General features: G+C 38.9%; 1 protein-coding gene across 2 annotated transcripts in view; it reads left to right on the top strand.

Annotated features, from left to right (window-relative positions):
- Window positions 1–11592, top strand: part of SRFBP1 (serum response factor binding protein 1) — an 81908-nt gene extending 70316 nt beyond the window's left edge. For both annotated transcript variants that reach the window (XM_054184813.1, XM_054184814.1), the window contains 4 exons: window positions 7897–7978; window positions 8894–9629; window positions 10054–10091; window positions 10822–11592. In XM_054184813.1, coding sequence (XP_054040788.1) covers window positions 7897–7978; window positions 8894–9629; window positions 10054–10091; window positions 10822–11009 — 1044 coding nt within the window. In that variant the 3' untranslated portion in view covers window positions 11010–11592. The remainder of the gene's footprint in view (window positions 1–7896; window positions 7979–8893; window positions 9630–10053; window positions 10092–10821) is intronic.
- The last annotated feature ends 1907 nt before the right edge of the window (window positions 11593–13499 follow it).

The raw sequence follows: 13499 nt of genomic DNA on the forward strand, positions 1-13499 counted from the left end.
CGAGTCTCCAGACCCTCATTCTAGATGTCCACTTATGATCTGTCAACTTCACTTTTCTGCAATAGTCAGTTATGGTTTCAGATCTAATACATAGTGATTGTCAAACTAATTTATATATGACCTTTCCTCCAAATCTCATTATGTTCTCTGAAGAAGTCTATGTGAATTTTGTGGCAAAGACCTTTCTCTTTGTATTGTTCACAGCTACTGTCTGTTAATCCAAGAAGCATTTTGTTTCTATTGCCCCTGCAGTACATTTTTCGCTTCGGGGTTTCTATTTCATCATATTTTGCTTTCCAGTTTACTTTCTCAATATGATTGTCTTTTGCCTGATTTGGGTTGGGGCAGGGTTTGGTTGGATTTTTGTGGGGTTTGTTGTTTGGTTCGTTGTTTGGCTTTGGTTTTTTTATGGCATCTATTTCACTGTGCTGTGTGCCAAATTCTTTTATTCAGTTTGGCAAGACATATATTTTACAGTGATATAGTGCCTCAACTGTTCAAATGTCAAAATATATGAAATGCACAGTGCTTGCTTCAAGTCGTCTTTCATAACCTTAAGAAATTAACTTTTTTTCTTTAAAAATGTGTGCCTTGTTTTTGTGGGATGCCAAACTGAGAGGATCATAGACACATATTCTTACTAGCCCTGGAGAAAGCAAAGAAGAGTTATCAGCATTTGAGTATTCCCACAATCTTACTGTTTCAACTTACACCTAGGGCTGACCCTGTTCTCCGTGAGGGAATAATTAAGAATCCATGCCTGCTTTATTCAGGATGTTCTTGCTCTGACTTTTCTTTATTGAAATAATAATTTATTTTATGTATAAAGAGAAGAAGGAAAAAATTAGTAGAATATTAAGTACATAATTTGTACTTGGGCAGGTCTGGGGTTTATGCCAAGCTCTGTTGTAGATCACTGTGGTAGTTTGGGATGAAACACTACCATTTCTCTTTGACCATTTCCCAATCTGCAAAATAAGTGTTTCCCACACACTTGTGTGATTGGCTAAATTAGTTGACAGGTTAATCCAGAGAAACTCTATTGACTCTCTTATACTCCAATTAAATATGGTCTTGTAACACTTGTAAAGTGCTAGGCTTCTTAAAGGGCCTTTAAACTTTTTCAGATGCTTGTTTAGTAGGTATTTTTTTATCATGCATGCAGCAGCAAACAGCAAGAAATCTATTTTTATTTGAATTTATCGCCTATTTTGAAATTCTTATTTTAAAAGGAGACAGTGATAGAAACAAGTTTATAATTCTTTTTGATAGAACACAAGCCAAACTGGATGTATGAATGAAGGTAAATCTAAGTGAACAAATTATGGGGAAAAGAATAGCTTTGGTCCAGATATACAAATGAAGTTAGGGAAGTGTAAGCACCTTGATCGTATTTAGACAAGTCTCATGCTTCTCCATGATGCTGGATTCAAGAGTCTGATGAAGTCAGTGATGAGTCAGTGCTATTGCCATCAGTGCAAGGTCAGCTAGATTCTCCAGACCTTTAGCTTCTGTTGTGTGCAGTTCTGCAGATGAGTGAAAAGATTGTCCAGAGTACCTCATGTTGCCATGGGTCTTCAACTTCTATAATGCTTGCAAGATAAATAAAGTAAATATTCAAATATTTTCAGGTTGAGTTACCATAACAGAAAACAATGTAAACCAATATAAACTGTGTCAAGCGTTGAAAAGAGTAATAAACAAGAAGCCAAGGGGGACTTCAGGTTTACTTGTGTATCTTGATGTTTTGTAAGAAATAGTTCAGTTTTTCTTTATTGTTCTATTACAAGACATTATCCTGCTGAGTTTTTTTGCAAAGTCTTTAGATCTGTTAAGACATATGTTTTAGCTTCAATTGGGATTTTTTCATGAGTCTATTTTCAAAATTGTATGTAGTCCAATAAAAACAAAATTTGTTGAAACTTGCGTGATTTCCTGAGACCCATACAGAACTAATTGCTGTAAGAACTTTTCACCTGTCTTGCTGTTAAGGTTGTATAGCTGCTTCTTCATAACACTTGTACGATCACTGCGATGTTACATGGAAAATTAGGAAAGCCTGAGTAAAAGTTAATTATAAATCTAACAGGTTTTGACTGTCTATTTCCAGTGCAGAGTCTGAAGCATTTAGTGCTGATATTTCTCTCCTTTGAATAGTATGGGATTGCTCTCCGTTATTTCTGTACTTGGGAGAACCACTGTCTTTTAAACTCTTGCCAAATCCAACAGAGACCTGTTTACTGCTTTCTGTAGTTGATCCATCCTCCTATTATCAAGGTGAGTGTATTGGGTTTGCGTGGCCAGGTTTTGGTAGCAGGGGGATACAGGGGTGGTTTCTGTGAGTAACTGCTAGAAGCTCTCCCCTATGTTCACTAGAGCCAATCCCAGCCAGCTCCAAGATGGACCTGCCGCTGGCCAAGGCTGAGCCCATCCAGGACAGTGGTAGCACCTCTGTGTGAACGTATTTAAGAAGGGGGAAAAAAAAAAGGCACAATTTCAGCCGGAGGAGGAGTGAGAATATGTGAGAGAAACAACCCTACAGACACCAAGGTCAGTGAAGAAGGAGGGGGAGGAGGTGCTCCAGGCGCTGGAGCAGAGATTCCCCTGCAGCCTGTGGTGAAGACCTTGGTGATGGCAGGCTGTCCCCCTGCAGCCGATGCAGGTTAATGGTGGAGCAAATATCCACCTGCAGCCTGTGGAGGACTCCATGACAGAGCAGGCTGATGCCTGAAGGAGGCTGTGACCCCATGGGAAGCCTGCACTGGAGGAGGCTTTTCATAGGATCTGTGGACCATGGAGAGAGGAGCCCATGCTGGAGCAGTTCACGAAAAACTGCAGCCCATGGAAAGGACTCGCGTTGGAGAAGTTTGTGGAGGAGTGTCTGCCATGGGAGGGACCCCACACTGGAGCAGGGGGAGCGTGTAAAGAGTCCTCCCCATGAGGAGGAGGGAGCAGCAGAGAGATTGTGCCTCTGTCCAGATGAGAAGGGGGAGCAATAGAGCAGCTTTGGTGCCCACCCCGTGTCCAGCCACAGTCAGTGCACCACGGTCAGCAAACAATCTCTTACTGTCTGGAGCCGAGAGACAACAGTGCTGCCACGAGTGTTATCAATAATCCATTGCCTCTCATACCAAAATATTCACCATATCTGATGGCCACAAATCACATACTATATGTGTTACAGACATAAAGTAAGGGAGAACTAGCAGCATTTCACAGACAGGAATTAACTTTTCTCAAGGGTCGTATTCCAAAGCAGTATGAGGTCATGGGATGGACTTGGGTAGCAGCCATGATCTGGCACCTTCAGCCACCCTGTGACTCCAGATTAACTACATCTGCTATTATGAAGGACATCTGTAACTGGTTAGAGCTCTGGGAAGAACGTGTGGATTAACAGGTTTTCTGGGTGGTTTTTTTTTAGTAGAGAGACAGCTCTTCTAAGCTGCTACAAAGGTTATTGCAATGACATCTTGTTTTGGCCTGGTATTGGGGCTTTATATTTTGGGGTTTTTTATGCTTCCCTGGTTAGGATTATCTCTGCCATTTTTTTCTGCGTAAACTCAAGACTGTTGTTACACTCAACATTAATCTGCACTTCCAGTTAGTTTAGAAACTTGAGTATGACCAGCTTCAGGGTTGTTTCTTTGTGTCGTGGCTTTTGCCACGTGCTGCATACTTGTCAGTGGGGTTTCTGACTGTCTCCATTTGAATGCCATTATTTTAAATAACTGAGAGATGATCTAAGGTGACAGATGCAGGGCCACCACGCATTAGCAGTTTGGTAGCACCATCCTTTGATCCCGCTGAAATTGTAGCAGTAGTCTTTGTAGTAGTATACTCTTCTAGTACCAGCCTTGTTTCTGATGAGACCTGTAACAAGGCAATTCCCTTTTGTACAAAAGTCAGTTGAAGAATAGAAGTATGACCTCTTTCTTTCCTATTATTGATTATAATTGTAGCAGAAAGGATACAAACAGAAGTAGACCTCAAGAGAAGGAGTAATCAGAATGAAGTGATGGTCAGAAGTCTCTGTATTGTGTTCCCAAGTTAATCCCAAATTTCTGCCTATTAGTTCTTCCTGAAGCTCTACTGTCTCAAGCAGGCTGACAAGGTTCCTTTTCAGCTCCTGCAATCCCATCTGCCCTAAGGCCCTGAGACACTCAGTTTCTCTTTCTCTGCTTTATCATTTGCCTTGTATGAAGCAGGTACTGCACACACAGCTTCTGCCTGATGCCTGTTTTACCCAGTGGTGACAGCTCTCAGAGACCTTCCGTACTTCTTCTGACCCCTATTCCAGCGCATCTCAAAACTTGCATCGTGAATCTGTTTTTATCTTAGCAAGCTTCTAATGTCCATTCTCTTCCCAATCATTCCCACATTGTAGAAAGTTTGTCTCCCTTATGTGGGGCATGCATGTGTGCTTGCACATGGGTAAGCTATACACCTGCTGCTTTATTATGCTATAACTGACAAGTTATGTTTTGAGGCTTGTGCATCTGTGTGCATATCTGCCATTCATGATGAAGAATACTTGTTTCTGCAGTTTGGGTTTCTTTTCATTTTAGGAGATCTGAAAACATAGAGATTAGTGCATTAAATCCAGTTAAATGTCCACATGGAATTTAATGAAACATGTCAGTGATGCTAGGTAGACAACTTTAATACTACATACAGAAATAATGCATCACTTACCAAGATAAAAAGTTTGAGGAGACTCTGACTTTCAGGAGGTTCTGTATGTAGCTTACGACTTCTCACTGAAAAGTGTGACTATACAGTCCTCAGTTGCTTTGTTCATTTTGCAGCACCTCAGTTGCACACAGAATGAGGGAGTGTTCCTACAGAAAGTACTTGGACATTCTTGCATGAAAAAAAGAATAATGCAAAATAATACAAGGAGTAGCAGGAACATGTGAGAATAAATGTGTACAATCCCAGTATCTGCATAATTAAACATACAAGGGGCAGGAGGAGGGGGAAAGGGTGTTCTTGCTGTAAATACAGTTGACGTTTTTCTGGTAAGTTTTACTTTCTGCCAAGGTTTTATATACTGGAAAATACTTGAGGAAAAATAAATTGAGCATTGGATGTGCCAAAAAAACAGAAAAATGAGAAATTTTAAAGAATGTGAATGTCATATTCAATGTTTGTTGGCTACTATCTATCAGCGTGAGTAGTGTTTGAGAAGTATTTTGCTATAAGGAAAAAATGTAGTTATTCCATATGGATTGGCATGTATATATGCTTAAATCCTTTCTATAAATATTTGAATTAAAGGACACCAGATGTTGCACAGAAGCTGCTCCTGCTTTCTGAACTTCATGCTATATTCTTTCAAAACCCACAGGAAGTAGCTGAGGGAAAAAGTGTATTAATTAAGTTCAGAAATAGATTTTCCAGCTATAGAAAAATCTCCAAAGAAAATAGCATTTGATCTTCAGAAATGTGAGCTTGCTGTCCCAGGAATCTGGTGGCAGCGTGCAGCACTGTCACATGGGGATCAAAATTCAGATTTCAAGTTCTCAGAGGTAGGCTAGCCTGAAAGCAAGCCAGTCTGTGGCCCTTGGAAATGGACCCATCTTTTGACCTGTCTCCTCTGGCCAGTGTTCATATTTCTGTAGACAGTCTACAGAGAAAACATTTTTCCAGTTTTTCTTGACCTGAAGAATTAAAGTTATAATAGCAGAGACTTAAGGAGAAAGGAAAGTACTAGAATTCCCAGATGCTCTACACTTCAAACATGAAATATGAGCAGACATACCCAGAGTATATTTTGTAAGTTCTAAAACTACAGCAAAAGAAATACAAATGGGATTTGCTTTGCATTGGTTGAGGAACAAGATTTATGTTTTGCAAACCAATTAAATGTTTCTGCATTTAGAGCTGTTGGCTCTGCTGTGGCTGGAAGTGTCGTCTTCTGCTCTGTTTCATTCAGACCAAAGCGCTGAAAGCAACTCTTCGGCACTAGTAGTTGGCATGAAATTGAACGTCTATCTTTATGGAGTGAATACATAACCATTTATACTAAGTGGCATAATTCTGCTGGAAGAAAACATACATACAAAGAAGTAAGATTCCCCACCAAGTACTTCTATGTCAGATATTTTAAACATGCATTGCTGATGTATTAGGTAGTGTTTGAGTTGTGGTTTGACCCCAGCCAGCGACTAAGGACCCAGCAGCTGCTTGCTCACGCTACCCCCACAGGTTGGGTATCGCATCAGAAGAGCAAAAGTGAGAAAAACTTGTGGCTCGAGATAAAGACAGTTCAATAAGCGAAGGAAAGCTGTGTGTGCAACCAAAGGAGAATAAGGAATTTATTCACTACATCCCATCGGCAGGCAGATGTTTAGCCACATCCTAGAAAGCAAGGCTTCATTTCATATAACGGTTACTTTAGAAAACAAATGCCATAACCACAAACATCCCCCCTTTCCTTTTCCTTTACTTGAGCTTTTATTGCTGAGCATGACTTGATATGGAATGGAATATCCTTTTTGACCAATTTGAATCAGCTGTCCCAGGTGTGTTTCCTTCCCAGCCTCTTGCCCACACCCTGCCTGCCTGTTGGGAGGGCTGATGCCATGCAAGCACTGCTCAGCAATAACTAAAACATTCGTGTGTTACCAACTCGAAAATGTTTTAGTCGCGAATCCAAAGCGCAGCACCATCTTGGCTGCTATGGAGAAAGTTAACGCTATGCCAGGGCAGAGCCAGTAGAATCTCCACCCTTTATTCCTTGCCATTACATACCTGTGATTTCTCTGGTTGCTCAGGACAAGAGAGGCAGCATGTTGTGTTGAGTTGTTGGGCACCAAAACCAGCTCAGGTTGGGTCACAGGACGCTTGGCTGGTTCATTAAGAGGCTCATCATCTGTTGGTTCGGGTGTCTTCTGCTGTAGTACTTCCTGTAGCATGTAGCTCAAATCACCGGTAGCAACAATTTAAACATGTATCCATTGCAGTACTGCTAAGAGGAAGGGAGGAAGCTGTGTCTTTTCTCCTGTCTCGCAAGGAATTTCACTGGAAGCTTTAAGAAATCTTCCTGCTAAATTTGCGTTTTACAAGCTTGTCAAACCCCCTTTCCCTCCCTTCAAAAAAAAAAAGACAGCAAAGCTGTCTTTGGAAAAGTCATAAATACTTTTCATTTTGTTCTTGAAGCAGAGTGTTGACTGCTGAAAGAAGAACCTGAAAATGAAATAGCTTTTACAATGGGTCATATCTGTGACTTCTAATACATAAAAGAGGAGGTCCGAAATGGAAGCAATTCCTGCTTTCCTCCTTTTTACTTCAAATTAAAGCATGAAGATCATATTTGTTCTTTGGATCGGTCTACAGAGTTCCAGTATTCTACTACTTGAAATTCAAGACTGTTTGTCTTTAAGATCAGGTTAGACCTTGCCTCTCAACCACATTTAGTGTATATTCTTTCAGTACCTGCTGTGTCATTTTGCCTACTTTTATGGCATCCATACTTCTTGCAAGCTGCTGTATTCCTTCACGCAGGATGCTTTCTACCAATATGATGTTCTTTATTCAGGGGCTTCATGCATTTGCTTTGCATGTGTAAGAAATAGTCAATGTAAAATCAGCATGTTAGCTCTGAAAGGTCTGTCTGGTATGCCTGTAATATAAAAATCGTATTATCCCTATTCAATACCTGAGAAATAGCAGATTTACATGTCTGTTGCGTTTCTGTCAGTGTTTGGACAGGCAGATTTTTCCTTATTTAAAATGTCAGTAATACAGAAAAAATAAGAAATACGCAAATATTATAGCATCATAAGCTTTTCCTCTTGTTCAGTTAATAGTCCAGAATCACATTAGTATGCATTGTAGCATAACTCATACAGACTTCTATTGACTTCATGCCTTTAATTTTATTTTGTATAGCCAAATTGTACTGCAACTGAGCGAGCCATTGCAAGACTTGCAACACACCCCATCTTGAAACCCAGATTTATTGAGCTTAAAGGTATGGAATATTATATTAACGTGTATATGACTTCAGTAGTAGATTACTGGTGCATTACCTTGTGTCTGTATATTCCTGACATGAATAAGTAGTATAAAAAGAAAAGTAAAAGTACGAAAAGCTCCTATAATCACATTAACCAAGTGTCAAGAGCTTGTAGTCATTTATGTTAGTTGAAATGGGCTTATACATGACAGTATGCTATATGACATTGAAGATATAGGGTGTAGGACAAACAGGGCTCAGAATGGAAACTCTCAAAATCGAATGGATATAATGGAGCATCTCTAAATTAAATAGGACTGAACTGGCAATGAGCACAATAATATGCAGATACAAAGGTAAAAGGAGCATTAGAACTGGGTTTCCAAAGGCAGCTAAAAGCTTTTGCAAATGACTGCCTTAAAATTCTCTGGAAACTGTCCCCAGAATCCTTAGGGAATCTTTCCTGGCTCTTTAGGTTATCTCCTGTTCTCTTTAAACTCAAATTTTCCAATTAAAATTGATGTTAAAAAGGGTCAAGTCCTAGTAAAAATGTCACAAAAATTGCTTTGTTAACAAATGGAGCATTTAATTATATCTGGGCAATTTACTATTTCTTTGCCATTTTTACTCACAAAGTAATGCCCTAAATGAACATGATTATCAGCTGCAGATTATTTGCTGAAAGTTCACAATTAAACCTGAGTTTAATAATGTATTCAGTTGGTAATAATTTCTTTTCCTCACTTTTGTTGGTGCTGTACTCTTAAATTATTTCTTGCCCCATGCATTCAGTAAATGATTGATAAGGACCTCCAAAATATGCTTACTCAATACAACATATTTAACTTGCAAAAGCATTTTATTATGTTAAAATAACTTATGTAAAGTTGTGTAGCTGGAACAAAGATCTTTCTTCTGCCCCTTATGTAGCTGCTGTAAAAGCTTTTAAGGATGAAAGAAAGGACACAGCCAAAGCCACTCCTTCGAAAAAGGCTAAGTCAGAAGAACAGCCTAAATCAGCACAAGATTTCAATAGCAATTTGGATGACCAAGCTCTTAAACTAGCTCAAAACCATCAAGGACACAAACCAAAAATGAGTATGAAAAGAGAAACTGACAGGGTGGCTGAAGAACTTCATGAGAGTGAAGCTGAGCAGAAAACTGTGGAAATGGAGAGTTATGCTCCGGAAGAATCTTCATTTCAGGCAGTAGAAATGCAAGCAGTCACTCAGAATAAAACAGAAAAGAAAACTGGCTATCAAAAAAGCAAAGAAAATATAAGCATGAACAAATTAAGCACCTTAAAAAAAAAAATTAGTCATGGTAGTGGTCAGGAACATCCTAATGAGGAAGACTACTTTGATGATAGTACTGAAGAGAGGTTTTATAACCAGTCATCGGATTCTGACAGTAACAGCAGTGATGATTTCTTCATTGGCAAAGTAAAAAGAAAGAAAAAGATAGCAGCCGATACTGGTCTTTCTTCAGCAAAAGAAAAGGATAGACTTCAGGAAAACATAGTGCAGAAAGGAAAGAACACAGTGCCTGGGACAGTGCAAGGTTTGATCATGGAAGAAGGAAAGCCACATGCAAAAGCAAGCAAGCTCGAATCAATGTTCTGCAGTTCTTTGTCTACCTCTGATCAGAAATCTCAACACAGAAGAAGGTAAACCTTTTCCCCTTGTTATGTTCTCCATTCCCTCCTTCCTTCCCAATAATGGACATTGTTTTGATTTTTAGTAGGCCTTACCAAACAAGAAGCAATTTCAGCCAATTACAGATTAGAACATTTTTACATAAACTACTCTGCAGTCTTCTTGTGCTTTATTAACTCTTACATAATTTTCATATTCACATTAGCGCTGACGTATACATAGGATTCCTAATGAGACCTGCATCCAAATTAAATCACTACTAATACTTCTATATTTACTCCTTTATTAACAAAGAGGAAACAATATGTAAGGGTTTTGAATGTTATGCTTGAAAAGTCATTGCATGAGTGTTTTGGTGGCGATGATTCTTTATTCACAGTTGTTTGTCATCTTAAAAGTTTCTTCAAAAATCCTAAATTCTCTTTTTATTTTCAGAAATACTAAAGACCAGCCTCTCAAAAATGGAAGAACAGGTGTGTATTACTTAACCTGGTAAAGTTAGAAGAGTAAAAACATCTTAAGATTTTGTTGCCTCTGCAGTCAAATCATGATAGGCTGTTTTTTGTGTCATTTCAATTTTGTGGCACGTATTTTAACATTTGATGTTAAAATGGTCAAATTGTTGAGCTTTCATTTTAATCTGTGGATATTGTTTGCTAATTTTTGAATATTAGAAATACTTAAAGTGGGGTTTACACAAGAAAATGCTTTTCCATCTGTCTTCGTGTTGAGCAGTTAGTGTTACCTGTGCACAGGTAAAGGTGTCGGATTACGATATTTAACAAGTAGTTTATCTCATGAGTAATTCCTTCAATAGCTCCTTCAATATTTTGTTCTATTTATAGTATCTGGTTCCATTTTGGAGTGCATTGGATCAAGGATACCAGTTCAGTCACATTGAGTTACACTGTGTAATATCTCATTGGTTTATTATGAAGAAAAAAGTTGAGACTGTACTGAATATTTATCTACACAGATTTTTAATGTGGTCAGTGATAATAAATCTTAACTGTCTGCAGCCTACTAAGTGACAATCTTCTGGGCTGCAAGGTGAGGAGATCTTGTTGTGAACATTCAGATGAATGTATTCTCCATGGCTTATTAAGAAATTCTTGAAAATATCTGCAATCCCAATGTAGCTTTAGCATATTTTTATGAAGGTTCACAATGTAGTTAATGTTTTATTTTGTACCTCTTGCACAGCTCTTCTTAAAAAGGAACAACAGCTCAAGAAGCAACCATTTGCAAAAGCTGCAGATATTAAATGTGACAATAAGAAAGCACGTTTGGAGCAGCCTCTTCATCCGTCATGGGAAGCAAGCAAGAGACGCCGGGAGCAAATGTCTCAAATTACAGCATTCCAAGGAAAAAAGATTAAATTTGATGACTAGACTATATGTAAATTCAGATTTTTAAAAAAAAGTATCTTGCAGATTTGCATCCTGTGGTATTTTCTTAGGAAGTAACAACTGCTGTTTGAACATTTTTGTTGTACTGTCCTTATCCTTTGCAACATATAAAATAGCAACTGCTAGAACTTAACCATCTGTTAATAATGCAGATTGCTTCGTTTATTCAGTGTGCTGTCTGTTGATTAGTGGATGGTCATACGGAGTTGGTTCATATGTTTCATTACATAGTGCCACCATTTATGAAATACACCCTAATGTGCATGAATGGTTTTTAGGAGCATCAGTTGTGCACTATAGGAATAGTACAGATTTTTTTGGTGTAAAAATGTGCTTCAAACTGTATGAGGACTTGGTTGTCAAAAGAGAGGGGGATATACAAAATATTGAGGTGATAATCCTAGGACTATATTTTCAGATACATCTCAACTGAGAAAAATTAAGAGATTCTTAAACTTGAACAGACTTCACAAATTCATGAATGTATCATGTAGCTGAAAAAGCTGATCAGTAGTATGCACAATATGAAAACTTCTGGAGAGCAATAAAATATTGGCCTGTTAAATTATGATCTCTGTCCTTTGATTATACAGGCGATTTGAAGAACTGAGAGTCTTTAATACTGTTGTCCTGGTGGGTGTATCTGGGTGCTCCAACATGCCTGTCTTGCACTTTCTGAAAGAAAGCTGAAAAACTGAAAAAGCTCTTTGTACACTAAGAAACATCTGACTTTTAAGTGCAATTCTGAGTTTGGGAGTTCATTTGGTTGGGATATGAGGTAAAAACTTCATTGTATTTTTCTTCAGGGGACTTTCCTACTGCTTTAATTGAAACAAGTTCTGAACTTTTAATTAATCTTTAACAGTGTTATTTAAATATAGTTACATTTCATAATCTTGTATCTTTCATAATCAAATTAATTCAGAAACTTGGTAAATGACTGCAGTGGGTGTTAAGAGAATACACTGTACAATTCATGTATCATTTTGTAATGCCTAAGAATAGCCCCGCATCAGACCAAATTCCATCTAGCCTAATACCTTCAACAATAGTCAAAAAAGGGATTCTTTAAGCATAGGGATAGAGGAAGCACGCAGTGATACATCATCCAACTTCCAACTCAGCTTCATTGAGCTTCCAGTTTTATAGGTCAGGGACAGCTTATGATATTGTAGCTTATTGTGTTTAATAATCCTCATTGGATTTCTTTTCTGCAGATTCGTCTGCTCTTAAATCCATGTAAACTTGTGGAATCTGTAATCCCTCTAAGGGGATCCCTTCCTATGCATTACACTCTTACGAAAAACAGTCTTTTTGTATGTCTCAGCAAAGAAGGCCAGCAGCCGCCTGGGCTGCATTAGAAAGAGTGTTGCCAGCCAGAGGGAGGTGATCCTTGCGTGGTACTCGGCACTGGTGAGGCCACATCTGAATGCTGGGTCCAGGTCTGTACTCCCCAGTACACGAGGGACAAGGACAGACAAAATGAATCTAGCAAAGGGTGACCGAGATGATTAAGGGGTTGAAGTATATGACATATGAGTAGAAACTGAGAGAGCTGGGACTGTTCAGGAGAAGGGAAGGCTCCAGGGATCCTGTCAATGTGTATAAATATGGGGGAGGTGTGGAGAGGGCAGTGTAAAGAAGATTGCCAGTGCTATCAAGTGGCAGGACAAGAGGCAATGGGCACAAATTGAAATACAAGAACTTCTGCTTAAACAAGAAAAACCTTTTTTCACTGTGAGGGAGATGGAGCACTGGCTCAGGTGCTCAGGGAGATTGTGGAGTTTCTGTCCTTGGAGATACTCAGAGCCTGACTGGACACAGTCCTTGGACAGTGGATTTGAACTGAATGATACCCAGAGGTCTTTTCCTACCTCATCAACTCCTTGTGAGTTTGTGTGCTTGGGACGGAGTCACACAATGACTCCCTAACCATCAGCAGTTCCACAGGAAGTTATTGGAGGTGTCTAAAATCTGTAGTCATTGTTTAATACCTCACTGTATTCCACACAGTCATTGTTTAATGCCTCCCTGTATTCCACTTGGGATGACATTAGAGTCAAATGGCAGGAACAGGTTAGGTTTTTTAATGTAGTGTAACTCTGTCGCTGGTATGGCCACCTCTGTCTTCTGCTGACTTTGTATCTTGTTATTTGTAGCCCAGCAATTTCTGCCTATTCTCCCATGCTGAGTTAAATTCTTGAAGGCTAAACGTTCCAGTTGTTCCATGTTGTGTTACTATCTAGGCATGTCTTTGCCCCGCTCAGTTAGGCTTTCTTTTCTGCATCCTAAACAAATGTAATTATATGTAGTAGTGTCTTCCTGAATGGCATTGCCACTCAGAGGAATTAGAAATTCAAATAACCTTCTATCTTCCTTTCGTGTTTTTTTGTTGTTATTTTCAGTGTACCATATGGAACAACATTTAAGGACAGAAGCATCAAAATAAAACATGGAAAGAGGTTTACTATG

This window comes from Rissa tridactyla, chromosome Z (assembly GCF_028500815.1).
Source record: "Rissa tridactyla isolate bRisTri1 chromosome Z, bRisTri1.patW.cur.20221130, whole genome shotgun sequence".
NCBI classification, from domain to species: domain Eukaryota; kingdom Metazoa; phylum Chordata; class Aves; order Charadriiformes; family Laridae; genus Rissa; species Rissa tridactyla.